This window comes from Photinus pyralis, unplaced genomic scaffold (genome assembly GCF_008802855.1).
Source record: "Photinus pyralis isolate 1611_PpyrPB1 unplaced genomic scaffold, Ppyr1.3 Ppyr1.4_LG10, whole genome shotgun sequence".
NCBI classification, from domain to species: domain Eukaryota; kingdom Metazoa; phylum Arthropoda; class Insecta; order Coleoptera; family Lampyridae; genus Photinus; species Photinus pyralis.
In genome coordinates, this window is record NW_022170250.1 from 7,111,754 (window position 1) to 7,135,466 (window position 23,713).

The following is a 23,713-nucleotide window of genomic DNA, read 5'->3' on the forward strand; positions in this document are numbered from 1 at the left end:
ACCCAAATTAATAAGAAAAAGTGTTTTGCCCGAGAAATTTTGGTGTAGTCGATTTTTGGTAAAAAAGGAAGGTTATACACTGCCTTTTTTTGAGCCCCGAAAAAAAAATGTCTCAGATCGACCCGGAAAAAAAATTTCTTATAGAATGTGGCCTGTAGAATCCATAATTTCAAACAGTTCCAAGATTGGGCTACTAGTTCAAAAGTTACAGCCCTTTGAATTTTTTTTCGAAATTGGTTTCCAGTCTATAACTTTTGATTGAGAAGTCTGATCGAAAAAGTACGAATTGATTTGGATTCTACGCACCCAAATTAATAAGAAAATGTGTTTTCCCGAGAAATTTTGGTGTAGTCGATTTTTGGTAAAAAAGGAAGGTTATACACTGCCTTTTTTTGAGCCCCGAAAAAAAAATTCTCAGATCGACCCGGAAAAAAAAAATTTTCTTATAGAATGTGGCCTGTAGAATCCATAATTTCAAACAGTTCCAAGATTGGGCTACTAGTTCAAAAGTTACAGCCCTTTGAAATTTTTTTCGAAATTGGTTTCTAGTCTATAACTTTTGATTGAGAAGTCTGATCGAAAAAGTACGAATTGATTTGGATTCTACGCACCCAAATTAATAAGAAAAATTGTTTTCCCGAGAAATTTTGGTGTAGTCGATTTTTGGTAAAAAAGGAAGGTTATACACTGCCTTTTTTTGAGCCCCGAAAAAAATTGTCTCAGATCGACCCGGAAAAAAATTTTCTTATAGAATGTGGCCTGTAGAATCCATAATTTCAAACAGTTCCAAGATTGGGCCACTAATTCAAAAGTTACAGCCCTTTGAATTTTTTTTCCCAAATTGGTTTCTAGTCTATAACCTTTGATTGAGAAGTCTGATCGAAAAAGTACGAATTGATTTGGATTCTACGCACCCAAATTAATAAGAAAAAGTGTTTTCCCGAGAAATTTTGGTGTAGTCGAATTTTGGTAAAAAAGGATGGTTATACTGGGCTGAGTAGGAGAAAAGATGGAAGATATGGATTCACAAATACAACAGCAGAGGGTGAAAATAAAGATCTAATAAGGGAGTGGTTATAAAGATTATTGTGGGAAATATTAAAACAATAGCGAGATTCAGATGCGGAAATGAAGAGAGAGAGAAAGAGAAATAGGTACAAGAAGAATTGGCGGCATTTAAATGATCTTTCTTGAGTTTAGGAAACTTTTTTGAAAAAATATCCTAAAATCCAGTTTTCTTTTAACCCTCTAAAGTTGAAGCGTGAGTCCTGAATCCTGAATTCTAGAGCCTAAGGCCCAATGGAACACGATTTTAAAACGAGAAGATTTAAAGCGGGGAATTCAAAAATAAAATTGAAGCATAATTTTCATCTATGAAATAAATAGCATAGTGTTTATTATGTTTAATAAAAGTTAATACAGTAACTAATATTAAATAAAATTAGTACCTTTTAAGAACAACAGAGGGCGAACTCTTCAACCGTTAAGGTATGTTTAAAAGGTTTTGTGCATTGATTGCTGTTAAAAATCGATAAATAAGTGTTTTATGTACACGTAATAAAAAAAAAACTAAAATGTGTTTGCAGTTGGTAACTACAGGCGAAAAGCCCTTACAGCACACATCGATTGTACAAAACATTGTGTCTCTATAACGCTATAAAAATTGGAATGTTTACAAAATATAATTTCTTTAATACAACTACAAGATTGAGCTGCATCACCTTCTTCAGCAGTACTAACAATATTAGAACAATTTCTCAAACGTAACATCTACTCTAAAAATTCTCAAAAACTAAGAGATAGCACCGAAACGAAATTATTTGCAGATCCGAAAGTGATGCGAACGTACCCTGTCCTACAAAATATCACACCGTTGTTGGTTCCGTTGAGAAGACAAGGGCAAGAATCCTATTCAAAATAGCACCACAAGTTGTAGAGGGGGTTGAAGGCAGCTCAAGCTTTGTGCGAAATCGGGGCTGGTATTCTGGATATCATGTTGTCGGGTTTCGAGTCTTTCCTAGGACTTCGGGTGGTTACCGGATCGGCGATCTTGTTGTTCGTGTCGAGGACGGTGAGGCTGCTGTACTTCTTCAGCAGCTTCTTCACTTGCTCCGCGATGCTGATGTCGTCGTTGTTGTTCTTGACGGCCTCGAGGAGTTCGTCTTTCAGTCTTCCTTTGGTGGGAGAGGTCGCAGCCGATAGGGAGGAGCGACGCGGCGCGTAGATCGTCGTGGCGCTGCGTCGCGTCGGGGAGTTTCGCTTGAGAGGCGGCGGGCTGAAGGTGTCGAGCGTGAGGGACGGACGGGCGCTCTTCTGGCGACCGCTCCAGGTGTTGACGTTGCATTTTGGGATTAACTTGGGGATCATCTCGGGAGGGGCGCGTTCCTTGCTGCTCGCGCGCGATCTAGGCGTCTCTAAAGACCTCTGTTTGGTCAGTTTTCCTTTTTCGGGGCTCTCCTTGTAGATGTGCGAGAATTGGGTGCGTCGCAGACCGGCGTCGTTAGTGTCATCTTCATAGTCTAATATATCCTGATGCTCTGAAACATTTATGTTCCGTATGGGACTGTGGAAGAAGGTGGTGGTGATACCTGATTCGTCTACATCTTCAACCGAATTTTGACTATAAAGCGAGATCCTGTTCTTATTCTTCTCGGTTTGGATCAAACCCAGGCTTCGGTAGCCCTCGTCGGAAACCTCGGACGCGTTATCGCTATGATCGGTCGAGCTTTCGGACACCTGCAGGGTCGCCTCGGATTTCATCGTGAGCTTTGGATCGATTTGGAGGGCGGAAATTTGGTGAGGTTTTCCGTGCTTCGGCGATTGCGTTTTCGCATTGGACAGCTTCGTCGAGTGGGTCGAGACGAAGTTGGGCGTCGGGCTGCGGGAGCGATTGGAGCTTAGTGGCGGTGCCAAGGTTTTGCGTGGCAAGTTTGGGGAAACCGAGCGACGGGAGAGGTGGGAGGGCGAGCGGGAGCGCGAGCGGTTTAGCGAATTCGTCGGCGGTCCCAGATATTCCCTGACCGCATTCGTCGCGTAACCGTTGAGGTTGTGCTGGGGAACTCTTGGTGGCGATCTACAATTTTAACGATTAGCATCTTCGCCTCGCCTTGCTTCCAAATACCTATCGTAGTAAACGTGCGCGCCCTGCAGATCGGCCGCGCCGGGCTTGTTGATAAGACGCGCGCCTTGGGTGGTTCGATGCTGCGAGCGGCACCTGCACGGATCATGCTTGTCCAGGTAGTGCGCCAACGTGTCCCAACCACCGCCAACTCTCACCATGACATGGCTCCGCAAAATCTGTAAACACGAAAATCTGAATGGGCACGATATGAATTTTAATCACATCACGCAAAGCGTACAAAAACAACTAATGCACCGGCAGGCATTTTAATTTAAGTGATGACCATCCCAAAATTCGTGCGCGTGATGTCATCCATTTTACGGGGAAGATCTGATTAATATTTCTATTAAACACTCGAGTAATCTTTATGACCGTTTTGGAATGTCAATATTTGTGCTCGCGAGATAGTTCCAAGTACTATACACAATTAGCATACTTACTCGAACGAAAATGAGCACCTTGGTGTCGCCGATTCGATATTTTCCCTCCGAAACCCGGATCATGGGAAACTGCGTTGGACACGTGCATTTTTCGACCAAATCGCGAACCTGTAAAAGAAAACTTCGATTATTTTTTGTTGTCGAATATCTCGCAATTTTCAACAATCAAGAATCTGTATAATCAAACCCAAAAGGTGCAAGACACCACTCTTAAAACTGAAAATTCTGAAATTATTGGTTTTATAAACCCAAAAGTCGTGTCCGACTATTGTTAGGGGCGAAGATAATTAAGTTATTTTTAACATCAGAATCTCTTATCTAACCTAAAAACATGTTAGGGGCCCCTAGGTGATTGGCGATTTATTTAAAGATTCATAAAAAGGAAGATTCTTTTATGGTGTTTCCTTAAATACAGGAGTAAACGTAAAAACTAAGCTGCTGCTAGTTTCGCGACGGTTGAAGAGCGTATCCATTAGATTACGCGAATTTTACGGGCAGTCAGCCCTATTTGTTTTGTTGAAGACGCATTTCGTTATTTAATAATGAATTCGTGTAAATGAAACTAAAGTTCGAGAGCTTTTGTTCCAGCATCGTCGCCGATAGCCCGGACGAGTTCCGCATGATTTAGGACTACTTGCGGAAGAGCCAGCTGGAATTCCACACGTACCGGAGTGCTTCACCTGCCAAAGATTCGGCCACTCGAGTGTCAACTGCGGCTTCACACCTTCGTTGGGCCACAAACCACCTGGCGTCGTACTGCAGGAGAAAGGGCCACTTGTGCAAACTGTTCCCGAGCCCACTCCGCCAACTACCGGGGATGCCCAGCTTACCTAGCAGCGGCGGACGTTTTTGTGCGTTCCGCTGTGATCGGCGATTTATGTGAAGGTTCATAAAGAAGAAGATTCTTTTATGGTGGAAGTAGTGTTTCCTTAAATACTGGAGGAAACGTAAAAACTAAGCTGCTGCTAGTTTCGCGACGGTTGAAGAGCGTATCCATTATATTACGCGAATTTTACGGGCAGTCAGCCCTATTCGTTTTGTTGAAGATGCATTGCGTCATTTAATAATAAATTTGTGCAAATGTTCGAGAGAAGTCTAATTACGGAAAAAGTTTTGTTCGAGTTGAAAATGCAAGTGTAGTACAGAGAGGACTTTTGTGCCCGCATCGTCGACGATAGCCCGTACAAGTTCCGCGTGATTTAGGACTACTTGCGAAAGAACCAGCTGGAATTCCACAAAAGAGCTGAAGATTGCAATCCGGGGACACCCCCGACGAGATCGTCGAAGAACTTACCGGCCGTGGATTCAGTCCAACATACGTCACGAAGATTCAGGGCAAAGGTAGACACAGCAACACCTTCCTCGTTACCCTGAAGAACCTACCGGGCTGGTCCAAGATTTACGAGATCACGGAAATGCTGTAGGTACTGCTTTCGCCTGAAGGTAGAAGGTTTCCGCACCAGCCGCCAAGTACCGAAATGATTCACTTACCTCTACTCCTACTTCCGAAGACGAGGACCCGGGCTGGCAATCAATGAAGAAAAGAGAGAAGAAGACAAAGAAGAAGAACAAGTATAAATTGTGCACAACTCTTGTGCAGATAAAGCGCAATTTTTTAAACCGATATGGCTTTTGTTTTGACATCACCAATGGATATATTTGTTGCAGATGTCTCAATCGCCCTCTGTGAGTATGGTTGATAGAAATTAATTCCTTTCGTTGAGACCTTCCATTAGAGTACCATGAAGGATAAAACTAGTTCCACTCCCCTCTCTCCTCCTCCACCCCGTAGTTTGATAAGAGGACAGTAGTTGGTAGAAAACGGTTCCTTTCGTCGAGACCTTTAATTAGAATACAATGAAAGATCAAATTAATTTTAACTCCCCCTCCCCCCGCCCCTCAAGTGCCGTCACTCACTGATCTCGAAAAAGGGTCGCACGGGAAAGTTACAGTTTGTACAAGCCAATTTATTTCGATGAGACCTTTCATTAGAATACCATGAAGGGTAGAACATGTGTTTACCCCCCCCTCCCTCAAAAAATGCGCTAAAAATACACCCGATATTCGACAAGAATAGCACGGCATCACGAAGCACCAACCTTGAACCACCACCACCGAGATTGCGCGGCCACCGATCTCTTCACCGAAAACACCACCTGCGCCACCGGCCCGCTCCGCCAACCCGAAGAAACCAGCACCCCTCGCTCCAGCGCCAACTTACATCGCACTGCCACCACAATACAACCACCCTACGCCACTACGCTGTGGTCAGAATGTCAGAATAGAGCATCAGTTGTCGGAAGAAAGCCAGGAGTGCCACAAGGAAAATGCCTATCGCCAGCGTTATATTAAACATGTACCTGATCGACATTCCACAAGCCCAAGAGTAGACAGCAGCTCCATTTCCAACAAATAATTTAGATAAGGTGTTAGCAGTAAGACACATCTGTTCGTTGCGATAAGGAATTTTTTCAGGCGAAAATTAATTAACGCACGTGCTTTATCGCTGTTAAGAGATAAGGTGTTACTCGTTTCAAGAAGTGGCGCGTTGATCGGCGATTTATTTGAAGATTCATAAAGAAGCAGATTCTTTTATGGTTTTCTTAAATACTGGAGTAAACGTAAAAACTAAGCTGCTGCTAGGTTCGCGACGGTTGAAAAGCGCATCCATATGTATACGCCAATTTTTTACGGGCCGTGAGTCCTATTTCTTTTGTTGAAGGCGCAGTTCGTCATTTTAATAATAAATTTGTGCAGATGAAAGTCAACTAAAGTTCGAATAATTACGGGAAAAATTTTGTTCTAGTAGAAAATGCAGTTGTAGTACAGCGAGTGCTTTTGTTTAAGGTTCTCTTCTTATTGAATGTTTAAAAGTTTCTACCGTCTGGATAGCCATTTTATTTTTATTCAAAAATCCAGATCAGTATTATCAAGAAAAAACCGTAAGTAATTTTAATTGTAGACCGCCTGCGTGCGAGGTAATATGTCAAAACAAACTTTCCGAGCCTTTCTTTCTTTCAGGGATTTTGCTTTTTTGTTTCGAAATAAATTTTTAACATTGACAATCAATTAATATTGTGTGTTTATTCGAATCCATTGTGCGACCCGGGTAGAGTTTTTCATGACAAGATTTTTCTTTTCGTGCCCAAGAATTATGTCAAGTGTTAGCAGTTAATTCTTCGTCGAGACGCAGGAGATAGAGAGGGAGTGTAACAGATACCTAAAACCCCTTACCGCCGCAACCCAAAATGCACCGTCGATACGATATACCCTCAACCTCGCACTCCAACGAGTTTTTAATGAATTTGTAATTTAAGAGATCACTAAAAATGAAGGTTCAGACACCAAACGAGTAAACATTTCATCAGCAACGTAAGGTCCAGCTTAATAAGAGTAGGGAGAAAGCCCCCTGAAATACATTCGTCATTTAAAAAGGCATCAAGGTTCAGATACCAAACGGGGAAAAAACTCATCAGCGACAGAAGACGCCTTGATAGATATACTTCTACAAAAATCTGTCTCACGTTTTGAAAATTATAAAATTGAAAATTAGAAATACAGCGCAATTAAAGGTGAAGAATTTGAGGTCATTTTTCAGGCTTCGTTGATCGAACTGTTTGGCAAAAGTGGTGCAATTTTAAGACATAAAACAGTAACAGTTTTTTTTCGAAAGTAACGGCCACCGTCTGTTGCAAAATAGCAAGCACCGGGCGTAATTGTTTTGAACTCCCGTTCTGAACGAATCAATCGGAGGCGATCGCAGCGGCGTCGAGTGCCGGTGGGGCGACGCCCGCGCTGAATTTAAACGAAAAAAACACTAAACAAAAACGGAATCGATATTGATTTCTATTCCCACGCGTTTTTACGAATTCGGAAACCTCACGACGGCGTAGAAAGTCGAAGATTGCTAGGCTACGGCCATAAACAATCAATTGTTTTGAATAAACAATAGAGCAACAATTTCATGTTGCGTTATTATCGAGTTACAGTTGGATATTTAAATTTAATTGGTTGTAAACTTCTTATTTAATTTTTCGACTTCGGAAGTAGAAAGCTACCCATTCGTGTAATTAAATTAAATTAGTCGAAACGACGCTTTGTTTTTCAGCCCCCCCTTGGGCTCCGAAGTTGGAAATTGTCGCAAAGTTCACGGTCATCGCACTTAAATCTGTAATTAGTCAAATTTTCGATGAAGTGAAAGCAAAAGTATTAATAGCAAAAGAATTTCAAATAGTCATTCGATATTACTATTTTGTAATGCGGTCTCCCCATATGGCGGTCGATCAAATTTCCTCTATCATAACCATATTTGGCCCGATTTCGTATTGTGTGAAATTCAACCGAAATTTCGAATCGAATCCGTCCGTTCGAATGTGGCAATCGAGGAGTTAACGAGGCGTAGCTAAATTTGTGGGTTTTTTTGCGAACTGAAAATCGAAAATTTGGCGCGGTGAGTCATTGATCACTGTAATTGGAAGATAATAACTTAATTAGACTATCGTGCGTGAGGAATCGAACAGTAAACAACTTATATAACGTGTAGGATTTAATATCCGTCGATCAATTGGAATTCTTCAATAATTTTCATGAAATTTGATACCCTTCTAATTTATTTAATTACGAAAGGATTGCCAATTATTGCTAATGCTTATATAAATTACAGCGTAACCTTTAATTTATTCGTTTTATTAGTAGATATGAGTGCCATTGAAGGAGCAATAACTTTTGAACCGTAAAGTAAATGTGAATACGTAAGAGATTCGAATTTGTAATTGAACAAATCGGAAATGGGCAAAATGTAGGGTAAAGGGTAGGCATTATCATGTGTAAAACTCATTTACCACTCACGAGCGACGATCCATTCCACATTAATCGAAAACTTCATACTTAATTCCTGGTTTTAAGACGGAGCCGAAGACGCGGTTCAATTAAATTAGGAACAGATTAAAGCAAGTAAAAATGTTTTTTAGCGCGTTTTCCATGAATTGGTCAGTACTTTCCAAAAGGCCATAGCTATGTGCGCTATATTTTTCTTTATTAGAGGCATTTACGGGTCAAATTTCAAAGAAATATCTCCATAAATAAGAAAGTGTGCGCATGAGCACATCTGATTTTTACTATATGCGATATGTTTGTCTTTACTATATAATTATTAAATAAGAAAGTTGACATTGCGCAGCCTGCGCATGCGCGGTTTAATCGTCAAGATTTTCCCTGGCTCAGGTGCCAGAGCTATACGCTACTGAATGCGAAAAGAACGAACTAAATATCTTGAAAACTGTAGGAGTAATTAAGGCCGCGAACAGACGGGCAAACGGACGGACAGAGAAAGTGGCTGCATTAGCGCACCCAACTTCGTTGGAAAATGCGGTAAAAAGCTATAATGAAGTAGCGTCAGGATGCGATTATCCTTTGACCAGAAGAAGACCGCATCCAATTCCCCCTTTAAGAATAGAACTAAAAAAATTGTAATTGCTCATAATGAACATGTAATTTGTGCATAAAATTAATTATCAATGGGACAGTAAACCAAGTTCCAGTAAAAAAATCCATTTGCAGAGAGCTAAAATTGTAAGCAACATCTGATAATCAATTATACGTAATTTGTGCATAAAAATAATTAAGGGGTCAGTAAATGAGAATAGCTTTCAGAATAGCTTCGTTTAAAAGATCGATTTGCATAGAGGTCAAAAATTGTAATTACTTGTAAGCTACAACTCAAAATTAATACGTAATTTGTGCATAAAATTAATTAAGGGGCCAGTAAATGAAAACAGCTCCGTTTGAAAGATCCATTTACATAGAGCTCAATAATTGTAATTACTTGTAAGCAACAACTCATAATTGACACGTAATTTGTGCATAAAATTTAATTATCAAGGTGACAGTAAATGAGAATAGCTCCGTTAAAAAAATCCATTTCCACAGAGCTCAAAGATTTTAATTACTTGTAAGCAGTGGCTCATAACTAATACGAGCATACAATTATTTATCGAGGGAACAGGAAACCAGAATAGCTCCGTTAAAAAACTATTTGCATAGAGCTCAAAAATTGTAATTACATGTAAGCAACAGCTCATAATTAACACCTAATTTGTGCATAAAATTAATTATCTAGTGGGGAAAGGAAACCAGAATACCTCCGTTAAAAAAATCCGTTTGCATGAGCTCAACAATTTTAATTACTTGTAAGTAACATCTCATAATTTGTACGCAAAATTAATAAGCGAGGGGACAGGTACCAATCTCCGTTAAAAAAACCATTTCCATAGAGTTCATAAGTCAGTAAATGAGAATAGTTCTCGGAATGGCTCCGTTTAAAAGATAAATTTACTTAGAGGTCAAAAATTGAAATTACTTGTAAGCAACAGGTCATAATTAATACATAATTTGTGCATAAAATTAATTAAGGAGCCAGTAAATGAGAATAGCTCCGTTGAAAAGATCCATTTGAATAGAGCTCAAAAATTTGTAATTACTTGTGTAAACAACATCTCATAATAAATACGTAGTTTGTGCATAAAATTAATTAAGAGGTCAGTAAATGAGAATAGCTCCGTTTGAAAGATCCATTTACATAGAGCTCAAAAATTGTAATTACTTGTAAGCAACAACTTTATAATTAACACGTAATTTGTGCATAAAATTTAATTATCAAGGTGACAGTAAATGAGAATAGCTCGTTAAAAAAATCCATTTCCACAGAGCTCAAAGATTTTAATTACTTGTAAGCAGTGGCTCATAACTAATACGAGCATACAATTATTTATCGAGGGAACAGGAAACCAGAATAGCTCCGTTAAAAAACTATTTGCATAGAGCTCAAAAATTGTAATTACATGTAAGCAACAGCTCATAATTAACACCTAATTTGTGCATAAAATTAATTATCTAGTGGGGAAAGGAAACCAGAATACCTCCGTTAAAAAAATCCGTTTGCATGAGCTCAACAATTTTAATTACTTGTAAGTAACATCTCATAATTTGTACGCAAAATTAATTAGCGAGGGGACAGGTACCAATCTCCGTTAAAAAAACCATTTCCATAGAGTTCATAAGTCAGTAAATGAGAATAGTTCTCGGAATGGCTCCGTTTAAAAGATAAATTTACTTAGAGGTCAAAAATTGAAATTACTTGTAAGCAACAGGTCATAATTAATACATAATTTGTGCATAAAATTAATTAAGGAGCCAGTAAATGAGAATAGCTCCGTTGAAAAGATCCATTTGAATAGAGGTCAAAAATTTGTAATTACTTGTGTAAACAACATCTCATAATAAATACGTAGTTTGTGCATAAAATTAATTAAGAGGTCAGTAAATGAGAATAGCTCCGTTTGAAAGATCCATTTACATAGAGCTCAAAAATTGTAATTACTTGTAAGCAACAACTTTATAATTAACACGTAATTTGTGCATAAAATTTAATTATCAAGGTGACAGTAAATGAGAATAGCTCGTTAAAAAAATCCATTTCCACAGAGCTCAAAGATTTTAATTACTTGTAAGCAGTGGCTCATAACTAATACGAGCATACAATTATTTATCGAGGGAACAGGAAACCAGAATAGCTCCGTTAAAAAACTATTTGCATAGAGCTCAAAAATTGTAATTACATGTAAGCAACAGCTCATAATTAACACCTAATTTGTGCATAAAATTAATTATCTAGTGGGGAAAGGAAACCAGAATACCTCCGTTAAAAAAATCCGTTTGCATGAGCTCAACAATTTTAATTACTTGTAAGTAACATCTCATAATTTGTACGCAAAATTAATAAGCGAGGGGACAGGTACCAATCTCCGTTAAAAAAACCATTTCCATAGAGTTCATAAGTCAGTAAATGAGAATAGTTCTCGGAATGGCTCCGTTTAAAAGATAAATTTACTTAGAGGTCAAAAATTGAAATTACTTGTAAGCAACAGGTCATAATTAATACATAATTTGTGCATAAAATTAATTAAGGAGCCAGTAAATGAGAATAGCTCCGTTGAAAAGATCCATTTGAATAGAGCTCAAAAATTTGTAATTACTTGTGTAAACAACATCTCATAATAAATACGTAGTTTGTGCATAAAATTAATTAAGAGGTCAGTAAATGAGAATAGCTCCGTTTGAAAGATCCATTTACATAGAGCTCAAAAATTGTAATTACTTGTAAGCAACAACTTATAATTAACACGTAATTTGTGCATAAAATTTAATTATCAAGGTGACAGTAAATGAGAATAGCTCCGTTAAAAAAATCCATTTCCACAGAGCTCAAAGATTTTAATTACTTGTAAGCAGTGGCTCATAACTAATACGTGCATACAATGATTTATCGAGGGAACAGGAAACCAGAATAGCTCCGTTAAAAAACTATTTGCATAGAGCTCAAAAATTGTAATTACATGTAAGCAACAGCTCATAATTAACACCTAATTTGTGCATAAAATTAATTATCTAGTGGGGAAAGGAAACCAGAATACCTCCGTTAAAAAAATCCGTTTGCATGAGCTCAACAATTTTAATTACTTGTAAGTAACATCTCATAATTTGTACGCAAAATTAATTACCGAGGGGACAGGTACCAATCTCCGTTAAAAAAACCATTTCCATAGAGTTCATAAGTCAGTAAATCAGAATAGTTCTCGGAATGGCTCCGTTTAAAAGATAAATTTACATAGAGGTCAAAAATTGAAATTACTTGTAAGCAACAGGTCATAATTAATACATAATTTGTGCATAAAATTAATTAAGGAGCCAGTAAATGAGAATAGCTCCGTTTAAAAGATCCATTTGCATAGAGCCCAAAAATTGTAATTGTAAGCAACATCTCATAATTAACACGTAATTTGCGCAAAAAATTAATTAACAAGTGGACAGGAAATCAGATACGATGCACATATCCATTCTAGAGATTAAGTCGGATATCTGCGAGGGGCTTAAGAGACCCTTGCACATCTCTGCCCATATACAAGATATCGAAAAAAGTTTTATGCAAAAGTTTTGGGGTTCTTCAGTGTCTACTGGCCTGTAATAACCTTAATTATACAGGGTGGGTCATGAGGGAGTGGAACACCAAATATGAATTTTTTAATGGAACATGCTTCTCTTAATTTCAAGCAAGATTTGTAAGATGCATAATGCCCCCAAATTCAGGTACATTATGCTCAAAATGAAGAGAAGTATTCAAATATCGAATAATATACAGGGTGCTTAAAAAATGCAATTTTGGTGTGCTACCAACCCTGTATAATTTAAATTATTAGTGCCTTTTTTTTGCTATCTAGTATATTTTCCCGGATAATCGACCGTTTCCGGGCTTATCAGCGACCCTGTATATTGATCTTACAGGTGGGAAAAAAATGGTTTGCCACAGAACAGATTAATCGAACAATGCAAATTCGGTCGTTTAATAAAGGTTACATAGCTATAAATTGAGAAATTCAAGAATGAACTCATAAATATTAATCAATTTGAGTCATTTGTTTCTTTTAGTTGTGACATTTGTGAAAAATATTCAAATTTAGTCAAACATCTACAAAAGTTGAAAGTAAAAAGAAATTAATGGCCCTCTGATTATGTCAGAGGCGATAAAACACAATTAATGATATTCAATTGCCAGCTACTAGGAACCGTAATTGAATTTTGATAAGTAGGCAATTAACCCAGACGTTGTGCCGAAATTTTACTGAAGAAAGTGAGCACTAAGAAGTGAGATAAATACAAACATTAATGATAATCACTTTCGCCGGTTTCGCGCCACAACATGAGCCATAATCGCTAATTAAAGAATCTAATCTCGTCACTTACGCAAGAGGAATTAAATCACAGTCACATAACACGGTACTCCAATGTGGGGCACCGCAAGGCCCCATTTCGGGCTCACCGACTATTCAATTCGTCTTCAAATCGCGTTACGCAACGCGCCCATTAATTAATTTAAGTGTTGCGCTAACATTTACTAAGTAAGACGTCAAGTTAACAGCAAATGTTAAAAAAAGAGGCCAAGTTTGATAGTCGGTTGCATATCCGAACGCGGTTTTTATTTACATGCTCGACAGGTTATTGTTTGCAAATGCTCGAAGATCGTTATCCAAGATGTGTCCGAAGAGGATCACGAGTTTAGTGAAAGTGACACTGAGAGATTACACGCTTTGAAATGCATACAAATCATCGCGGCGCGGTTGGTGGCCCGGGAAGTTTTTTCGAAAAGTTTTTGCAAGTGTTTAGTAATGCGCAGTTAGTCCAGGTGTACTTTAATAAATTATAATGGGCCCGATATGGTATGGCATTTACTGTTCTGTTTCAATTGAACGAGCAGGCGGCATTGTGTATTCTAGTACTAATTCGGTAAAGACATACATTATTCACCGTGGGAAAATGCGTTTTGCGTTATTTGTTACGAGCGCACAATAGACATACAAAAGTTTCAATGTGCGTCGCATTCACTGAAACAAAGAGTCGGTTATCCACGTGCAGGACTTTCTAACGCGCTTGTTAGGGAATCATTTTTGCTAGTCGATAGTAAGGAAATTCTAGCATGCGCTCAGTCCATTTGCTATTGAACTCAATCTGTCTGTGGTATATTCGCTCCCAGCAACACTCGGAAAATTCGCTATCTCGCCTTAAAATCATCTTGCATCAGACAATCGTCGCCATAGGAAAGGGAGCCCCGCATCACCGCCAACAGCCCGGAAAAGTCAGGTCGCGGGAAAGAGTTCAAAGTGGCAATCAAACGATTAGTAACCGGGGATCTTGCCGACCGCGGGTTCAGTTCCACCTACGTCGCCAAGATCCAGGGTAAGGGAAAGGATCGCAGCAACACCTTCCTCGTCACTCTCACGAACCTGCCGGGCACTTCCAAGATATACGACATCTGCCGTTTCAAGGTAGAAGCTTTTACAACACTAACGGCGCCGCTGACTGGCACCGGAAAGCAGGAAACGCTTCCGAAAGCGACATAGACACCGACAACAAGTCCTCCGATACGCCAGCCCGGTGCTGTATACTTGTATATAAGCTGTACATAAGCTTCCAGGAACAAAGGGGTTTCCAGAACCTGCTATACCCTTTCCAAACTCCTCTCGGCTCGTCTGCCTCTCACTTAATCATCTGGAAAGGGCCTCAAAGGACTAATCAGTCACATATAAACGAATCATACCAGATTTCATGGAATTGCTGCTGCTTATGGGACTTTTCGATGATGTTCTTCAAAGAGGGTTCTAGTACTTTATGCCCTTTCCAGGCCATTCAAAGCTCGCCTAGTCTTATTTATTTATTTATTTTTTGTTTGTTTGTGTGTTTGGATGTGTGTGAGTGTGTTTGTTTGTTTGTTCTTATTCTTACTCTTGCTCTTGTTCTTGTTCTTGCGTTTGCTTTTGCTTTTATTTTTGTTTTTGTTTGTTTGTTGTTCTTTTTAGAGTGTCTGAAGCCTTTTTGTACCATTCAAGGTTCGCCTAGTCCTTTAGAGGATCTAGTGATCCAAGAAGGGTCCGCGAGACATTCTAAATTTCCAAAAAAAGGCATAAGCAGTCTCTTAGCCCAGTCAATTTAGACCAAAAATGGGCAATCAGAGGAACTAAAAATACTAGTTCCAATTTTTTCAGAAATGTGTAGGGAGAGGTTCCCTGAACAAGAAAAAATAAAGTCCCTCCAAATTCCGGTGCCGCTGGGGGAAGGGGGGGGGCTTTAAACGACCTCATTTTTCAGTTTTTCGCTTTTAACTCGAAAATGGTGCGTTACAGTGAAAAAGTTCTTCAGTACAAAATGAAAGCTTATTAAATTTGCTACAAGTTTGGTTATATACATTTTTTCGAAAACTGAACCGTTTTATGGTATTAATGTCCTCGTACCCATCGAATACAACTGCACAATTGGAAGAATAGTTCCACTTGACTCTGTGAAGGAAAAAGCCACCGTCTAAATTGTTCTGAGGGTCACTGCATCCATGCACACAGGGAAAGTCTCTTAGAGAGCAGATTTCTTTGTTTTCCTGAAGCATCCTTCGTGGAATAGTCATGGGGTATGGAGATAACTCGTACTTCAACAGGTTCAGACAATAGGGATGTTAACGCTGTACAGGTTTTATTGTGACGATTTTCCCCTAAAATGACCGGGGGAGGATTTAGAAGCCAAAAATGTACGAAAAACGTGAGTGAAAAACAATTTTGTTTAGAAATTACCACCTTTCCGGAGCCGGTAGCACGAAAACGGTTCAATTTTTCGTAAAGATGTATATAACCAAACTTGTAGCAATTTTAATAAGCTTTCATTTTGTACTGAAGAACTTTTTCACTGTACCGCACCATTTTTGAGTTAAAAGCGAAAAACTGAAAAATGGATCGTTTAAAGCCCCCTCCTACCCCCAGCGGCACCGCAATTTGGAGGGACTTCATCTTTTCTTGTTCAGGGAACCTCTCCCTACACATTTCTGAAAAAATTGGAACTAGTATTTTTAGTTCCTCTGATTTTCCTATTTTGACTGGACTATCTTCTAAATGAGTTATATGTGCTTTTTATAGCATTCCAGATCCTTATAGGGATTTTTCAGGGAGTTATCACGTCTTCAAAAGGCGCGTTTCAGAACTCTGGAAAGGGCTTAAGAAACCTCTTCTAGACGATTTATCTTTTAAAGGTTCTCAAAACCTTATTTCAGGGCATTCTAGCATCTTTAAAGAGAACTATGTTCTTTTTCGGCCACTCAAGGCTTGTCTAGTCTCGTAGAGGATCTACTGACCGGAAAAGAGATTACAATTCGCCAAAATCTCTAGAAAGAGCATAAGCAGTCTCTGAAAAGCATTTCTAAGCGAATCGCAGTGCGTTTTCTAGTATTCTAGGGCTTTCTCTCCAGAGCCTTATATTTTAAGGTGCTAGTGATTTTAAAGAGAATTATAGGGCCGAATTCAAGGCTCACTTACTGTTGTCGGGAATCTAGTGATCTGAAAAGGGCACTCGAAGTCTCTAAAAATCAACCTCTCGAAAGCATTTCGAAACGAGTGACATGTGCGTTTAATAGCATTCCAGGGGTTTCCAGATCTTTATGGGACTATTCAAGGATGTTGTTGTGTTTTACCACCCCATCCCCTCCTGTACGTCACAGAGTTTCATAGCCCTCCTAACGTCTTCAAAAAGGGTTCTAGTATCTTGCCCTTTCCAGGCCGTTCAATGCTCGCCTCGTCTTATTTATTTATTGATTCATCCCTCTTGTTCTGGGCCCTCAACAGCCTTGCGTCCAATTACAGAGTGACCCGAATAATGCTTTTCAGAGGTGCCCTTGCAGAAGGTCTTAAGTTTTTCTATACTACTCCAATATTTACATTATGAACTAGGAAAACTGCAGGAAAACCTGATTCAGAGTAGCCGGCATAATGCTCAAAACTGATCTAAGGAAATTCCAATCACTGCTACAGATGGACTTACCTCAGCCGGGTCCGTTAACTTGGCCCCCCCACTGAGAGATTTCATAGTATTATTTTGAAATGAATGCGCTCGTTATGCGCTCATATGCGCCACCGATAATAACTCTTGCGCCATTATCGTTTTTTAGAAATCCGAAAAAACATTTGGGGGGGGCCAAGTGAACGTAGCCCCCCCCAGTACGTATTTTGTCCCTTGTAACTAGGTCACCTGATACATTTGGTTATGCGCTCAATTGCGCCACTTGAATTAAAGCTAGCGCCATTACGGTTAAGCCGTGAAAAATTTTCAAAAAGTGGGGGGCCAACTTAACGTTTTTAAAAGTTACTTTTTTTTTAACATCTTTTCATACGAAATTGTACTCTCAGGTATGCGCTGAAATGCGCCGTAAAAAGATATCTTTGCGCCATTATTGTTTTTTGGTTATCCTTAAATATATTTGGGGGGGGGGCCAAGTGAACGGAATCCCCCATAACGCATTTTGCTACCGGTATTTGTGCCACTTGATACATCTGGTTATGCGCTCAATTGCGCCACTTGAATTAAAGCTAGCGCCATTACGGTTAAGCCATAAAAAATTTTTAAAAAGTGGGGGGGGGCTAACTTAACGTTTTCAAAAGTTACGTTTTTTAACATGTTTTTTCTACTACATCGTACCTTTCATCATGCGCTAAAATGCGCCGTAAACAAAAATCTTGGCGCCATTATAGTGTTTCAGAAACACTATACAGGGTGTTTTTTTGGGAGCTTTAGTTAAACGATTCTGGGAAAGTAAAATAGGTAGGTTTTTAAAAATTTGTATTTAGGAGTTACTCCGAAGGCCGAATCGATGTAAAATATTTTCAAAATGGACGCACTTCCGGAAATAACTTTTGAAAACGCTGTCATGACCCTCCACTTTTTAAAAATTTTTTATGGCTTAACCGTAATGGCGCTAGCTTTAATTCAAGTGGCGCAATTGAGCTCATAACCAGATGTATCAAGTGGCACAAATACCGGTAGCAAAATGCGTTATGGGGGATTCCGTTCACTTGCCCCCCCCCCCAAATATATTTAAGGATAACCAAAAAACAATAATGGCGCAAAGATATCTTTTTACGGCGCATTTCAGCGCATACCTGAGAGTACAATTTCGTATGAAAGGATGTTAAACTTTTAAAAACGTTAACTTTTTGAAAATTTCACGGCTTAACCGTAATGGCGCTAGCTTTAATTCAAGTGGCGCAATTGAGCGCATAACCAAATGTATCAGTTGACCTAGTTACAAGCGACAACGTACGTATTAGGGAGGGGGGCTACGTTCACTTGGCCCCCCCAAATGTTTTTTCGGATTTTTAAAAAACGATAATGGCGCAAGAGTTATTATCGGTGGCGCGTATGAGCGCATAACGAGCGCATTCATTTCAAAATAATACGACTATGAAATCTCTCAGTGGGGGGGCCAAGTTAACGAACCCACCTCAGCCCAGATTCGAACACCCGACCTTCGGCTAGTCCTGTAAAGGATCTAGTGATCTGAAAAGGACCTACAAGGCACTGGAAATTCCAAGGCCTTGCAGAGCCTTAGAAGACTATCTCAGGTGTCCTATCGCCTTCAAAGATCATTCTAGTGTCTTAAGGCCTTTTTATACCATCCAAGACTCGCCGAGTCCTATATAGGATCTAGTGATCCAAAAAGGGCCTGCAAGACAGCCTAAATTTCTAAAAAGGGCAAAAGCCGTCTCTGGAAAGCACCTCTAAACGAGTCATATGTGCATTTTGTAGCATTCTATGACTTTCCAGATCCTTAGCGAGCTATCACGTCTTCGAAAATCCAGAACTCTAGAAAGGGCTTAAGAAATTTCTTCTAAACGAGTAGTGTGCTTTTTAGTTACTGTGTACAAAGACTACGAGTGCGTCGCCGAGGATAACGCTATCAGAGGGCTGGCGATGCTCCTGCAAGGGGAAGTAGGGAGTTGATGGTAAAGTGGGACAAAGCCGTCGCTCTTCTCAAAGAAAACTTCGGCCCTACCATCCCAACCCACCGACTCCTACAGAAGTTCTTCTCGGCGGCGAAGGGAGAGAAGAAGCCGACAGAGCTATTCATCAGCGAGATCGTCAAGATTCCCCAGGAACAACAACCGTCAGAGACATTCCGGATCCGAGGGGTAGTGCCGCGCACAACACATTCCAAGATCTTACCTAGGAAATTCGGAAAATGGAGTGTACGCGGGTAGAGCCCAGGAGTTCCAGGCCCACCACCGAGAAAAAGAAACCTCGCTGCAGGTTTTGCCAGTTTCCCGGACACACGATGGAAGAGGCGAGAGGAAGCCAACAGTCAGGGCAAGCGTACACACACCAGCAACCACCATCAGCCCACCTGAAGAAGTACGGATGTTAATTACTGACCCAGCCCGTCGATCGAGACAAATATTGGAAATTGAGATAGAGCACACACGTCGACACTGGAACTCGGCAAAGCTCGTCGGTCCATCAAAGCCGAGGTTACCCTTTTTCGCCCAGCGAGTCGACCCCGTCCTCGTTGACGGACAACAACGCTCCCGCGACGTTCTCACCGTCACCGTAGAAGTACGGATACACCAGCACCAGCAGGCAATCAAGGCCTCGCTTATAATCCTCCCTGAAGCCAAGACCCGTACGTTACTTGGAATGGACTTCATAAAAGATTCCGGCCTCATCCTGAACTTCTCCCACACGCGCTACAGTTTTGTTAGTGACCCTGGGAAAGTGTACCCGCTCGCGAGTGAACCAAGTCAGCATTTCCCAAGAAATTATGCCACTGATACCTATGGAAGTGTCCACTCCATACAACACCTCGCCACGCCACTTAAACACGACCCTCGTTGGAAAGCAACAAGATGCCGAAGATACTTCATATTCATACATTGCCAACAACTTTTCATATCCTTTGTACTGGACTTTGTGCGTACCAACTTTTCTTCTGCTTCTGCAACAAACCACCGAGTGGACAGTGTTACGTTTTTCAACCGAAGTCATTTTATTTATAACTTCCTTTCCAATCGCTACGACCCCCAATTTGATAGTAATAGTAGTATGGATTTTGCTTTTCTTTGTGTTTGTTAGCGTTCAGAATTTGCACGATTCGAGATCTTGCTGGAGCGGTCAAGATGGCGATTTTCTAATTTGCTTGTCACCTATATTGTGGCGTAATGTCTGCGACAACCAACTGGTCTCAGAAGTTGCATAGGTACGCATGCATTTAGTGGTGCTAAGTAAAATTTTTGAAAACGGGGGGGGGGGGGGAATACACGTTCTACCCTTCATGGTATTCTAATGAAAGGTCTCACCGAATAAAATTGGTTTGTACAAACTATAACTTTCCTGCGCGACTCCTTTCCGAGATCAGTAGGTGGCCGGAGGGTGAAAGGCGGTAGAAATTAATTTTATCTTTCATGGTATTCTCTGTCCCTGCCAAACGTTTGAACCTATTCGGTTGAACTTTGCACAATATGCCACATGTAACAAGCCAATTGAAAAGGGGGTCAAATCCAATGACCCCGTGGGGTCGCACCGAGGTGCTGTGCCGCTTTTTTAGATGCTCTTTAGGGGTTTATTATATTTGCATCAGGATCGCCGTTTAAAGCACCCTTGAGCGGGCTAAAACAGGCGATTAAAAGAAGGTTGCTAAGTAACGTTACTTATGACTTATAAAGCAGTCATCTGGGACTGAAATGGAAAGTCTTCGTAGGCCGTTGTCTGTAAACGAAAAAAATTTCTTTGTCATGTATCCTTCGTTTCAAAAATACACGTAATTTAGCGTCTGCCAATTTTACATTTTTTTAAGCGCCACATCGTTTTAAATTTGAATGAAGGCACCAAAGGGTAGAAAATTTAAATGCCTTTGAGATTTGCTCCATATACGTTCAGAAGATGCTTCTTATTCCTCCATTGCCAACAACTTTTCATATCCTTTGTACTGGATTTTGTGGGTACCGACTTTTCTTCTGCTTCTGCAACAAACCACCGAGTGGACGGTGTGTGACGTTTTTCTACCGACGTCATTTTTTTTATAAAGACGGTGATTGTAAGTAACATTTGCTTGACAGTTGTGGAATTACGAATAAGCAGCTCACTTAATTCAGCAACAATTTTGGCATATTTCGCGAAGACGGTTCGCGAAACGCGATTTGCACTTCTCATAAAAGTTGTGGCTTTTTTTTATTATCTTTGCAATGAGCCCATGATATTTATCAGACAAGTGGTTACTGAAATTAATTGAGCCTAATTACAGGTGAATCTCGACCACCTGCTTCCCACCCCAACAGGCACAAGCCGTTTTTCCAATGCATTTGTTTTATTCCCCATATGAAAGACTGGAGCGATAGTTTTGGTTGAAGCAACAGTAGTTTGAATTAGAAGGGAAAAGCGTCTAATCGTGCAAATATGGATTTCCGAAAATAATCACCTGGGGCAACTCTACAGTCACGTTACGAGTAATTGTAGCGTACTTCACAATGAGTAATCTCGAAAATTTCCGATACATCACCTTTAAGTGGCGAATTCTTGGTTATCCGCCAGGCAAACGCGTGGCGTTCGTCCAACCCAATCGATATCCGCATTCGAACTACTTCTCTCAAAATGTCAATTTCACTTTTATCTCCCATTCAAATCGGTACGCACACACGCCAAGTCTTTGGCTCGCTTGGTATGTGCTAATCTTTCCTGCTTGGCAATAATGAGCGATTGGTTATGAAAGAGTAAAAGTGTAGGTCGTATTTTAATAAACGCATGGACCGGTTAAGCTTCTTCACGCTGCGTCGTTCGAATGAGCTCTCTGTCAATTATACGGCAAGCTAATTTCATTTAAAACGCAGACTGATTTATTGAGCTCTAATCACATCCCACGCACGCGAGTTCAACGATTTTGTGGATTCGGAGTTTTACCATCTTTGACCTTTTTACCTGGTCTTATTCGAGCGTCCCACCGAACGAGACAAACACCATTTTGGAGGGTCCGTTAACTTGGCCCCCCCACTGAGAGATTTGATAGTCGTATCATTTTGAAATGAATGCGCGCGTTATGCGCTCATATGCGCCCCCGATAATAACTCTTGCGCCATTATCGTTTTTTAGAAATCCGAAAAAACATTGGGGGAGGGGGGCCAAGTGAACGTAGCCATAAAAAATTTTTAAAAAGTGGAGGTCTAACTTAGCGTTTTCAAAAGTTATTTCCGGAAGTGCGTCCATTTTGAAAATATTTTACATCGATTCGGCCTTCGGAGTAACTCCTAAATACAAATTTTTTAAAACCTACCTATTTTATTTTCCCAGAATCGTTTAACTAAAGCTCCCAAAAAAAACACCCTGTATAGTGTTTCTGAAACACTATAATGGCGCCAAGATTTTTGTTTACGGCGCATTTTAGCGCATGATGAAAGGTACGATGTAGTAGAAAAAAACATGTTAAAAAACGTAACTTTTGAAAACGTTAAGTTAGCCCCCCCACTTTTTAAAAATTTTTTATGGCTTAACCGTAATGGCGCTAGCTTTAATTCAAGTGGCGCAATTGAGCTCATAACCAGATGTATCAAGTGACACAAATACCGGTAGCAAAATGCGTTATGAGGGATTCCGTTCACTTGCCCCCCCCCCCCAAATATATTTAAGGATAACCAAAAAACAATAATGGCGCAAAGATATCTTTTTACGGCGCATTTCAGCGCATACCTGAGCGTACAATTTCGTATGAAAAGATGTTAAAAAAAAGTAACTTTTAAAAACGTTAAGTTGCCCCCCCCCCCACTTTTTGAAAATTTGTCACGGCTTAACCGTAATGGCGCTAGCTTTAATTCAAGTGGCGCAATTGAGCGCATAACCAAATGTATCAGGTGACCTAGTTACAAGGAACAAAATACGTACTGGGGAGGGGGGGGGCTACGTTCACTTGCCCCCCCCAAATGTTTTTTCGATTTTTCTAAAAAACGATAATGGCGCAAGAGTTATTATCGGTGGCGCATATGAGCGCATAACGAGCGCATTCATTTCAAAATAATACGACTATCAAATCTCTCAGTGGGGGGGCCAAGTTAACGGACCCCATTTTGGATTTTGTAGCACGAAAAGGCACTTACCATTTCATCCAGGCTCTTCAGATCGTTAGTGACAATCTGCGGCAACGGCCCGTACATCAGCACGGGTTGCTCGTCCTCGATCTCACTGTCGCTCTCGTCGTCCAAATCGCCGTCCTGACTTTCGAGACCCTCCGACAGGTCCATACTCAAACCCATCTTCCGCTGATCGGCCGCGATCTCCCTATCGATCTGCCGCTCCATCTGGATCAGCATCGGCGCCAGCATGCCGAACCTGATCAAAATTTCGTATCAAAAACGGACAGCCACAAAGAAAAAAGTATACCTGGCACCCCGTCTCGCCACCTCCAAAAGGCACAAAATCACGTGTTTCTCGTTCTTGCGTAAAATTAGGTCGTCCGTTTCGAAAAGTAGGCACTCGATTATCTTCAGCGACTGCCGACACCAGTGGATGAAATTGCTGACGTTATCCCTGCAATTATTTAGGGGCGCGATTAAATTAGCGCTAACGGGGGGCGGGGGCGTGCTTACCTCGCGAAAAACGTGCCCGCTTTCGCGGTCGAAAAAAACTTCACGTCGACGATGTCGATGAGCTGCTGGGCCTGGGCCAGAGATCCGGTCACCGATCGGGTCATCAGCTTGCGGGCCTGTTTTTTCTGCACGTACTCGGTCGCCTGAGCTTTGACCGCGTTGGCGTG

The 23,713-nt window shown here is 40.5% G+C and overlaps 1 protein-coding gene across 1 annotated transcript; it reads right to left on the bottom strand.

Annotated features, from left to right (window-relative positions):
* Nucleotides 1–1,361: 1,361 nt before the first annotated feature.
* Nucleotides 1,362–23,713, bottom strand: LOC116161873 (GAS2-like protein pickled eggs; the record flags this gene model as incomplete). The annotated part of the gene is given in 7 exon segments (XM_031475352.1): nucleotides 1,362–2,537; nucleotides 2,589–3,073; nucleotides 3,122–3,297; nucleotides 3,562–3,669; nucleotides 23,058–23,289; nucleotides 23,341–23,487; nucleotides 23,547–23,713. Coding segments are annotated over 7 exon segments (1,899 nt in total), but the record flags the coding sequence as incomplete, so codon positions are not given.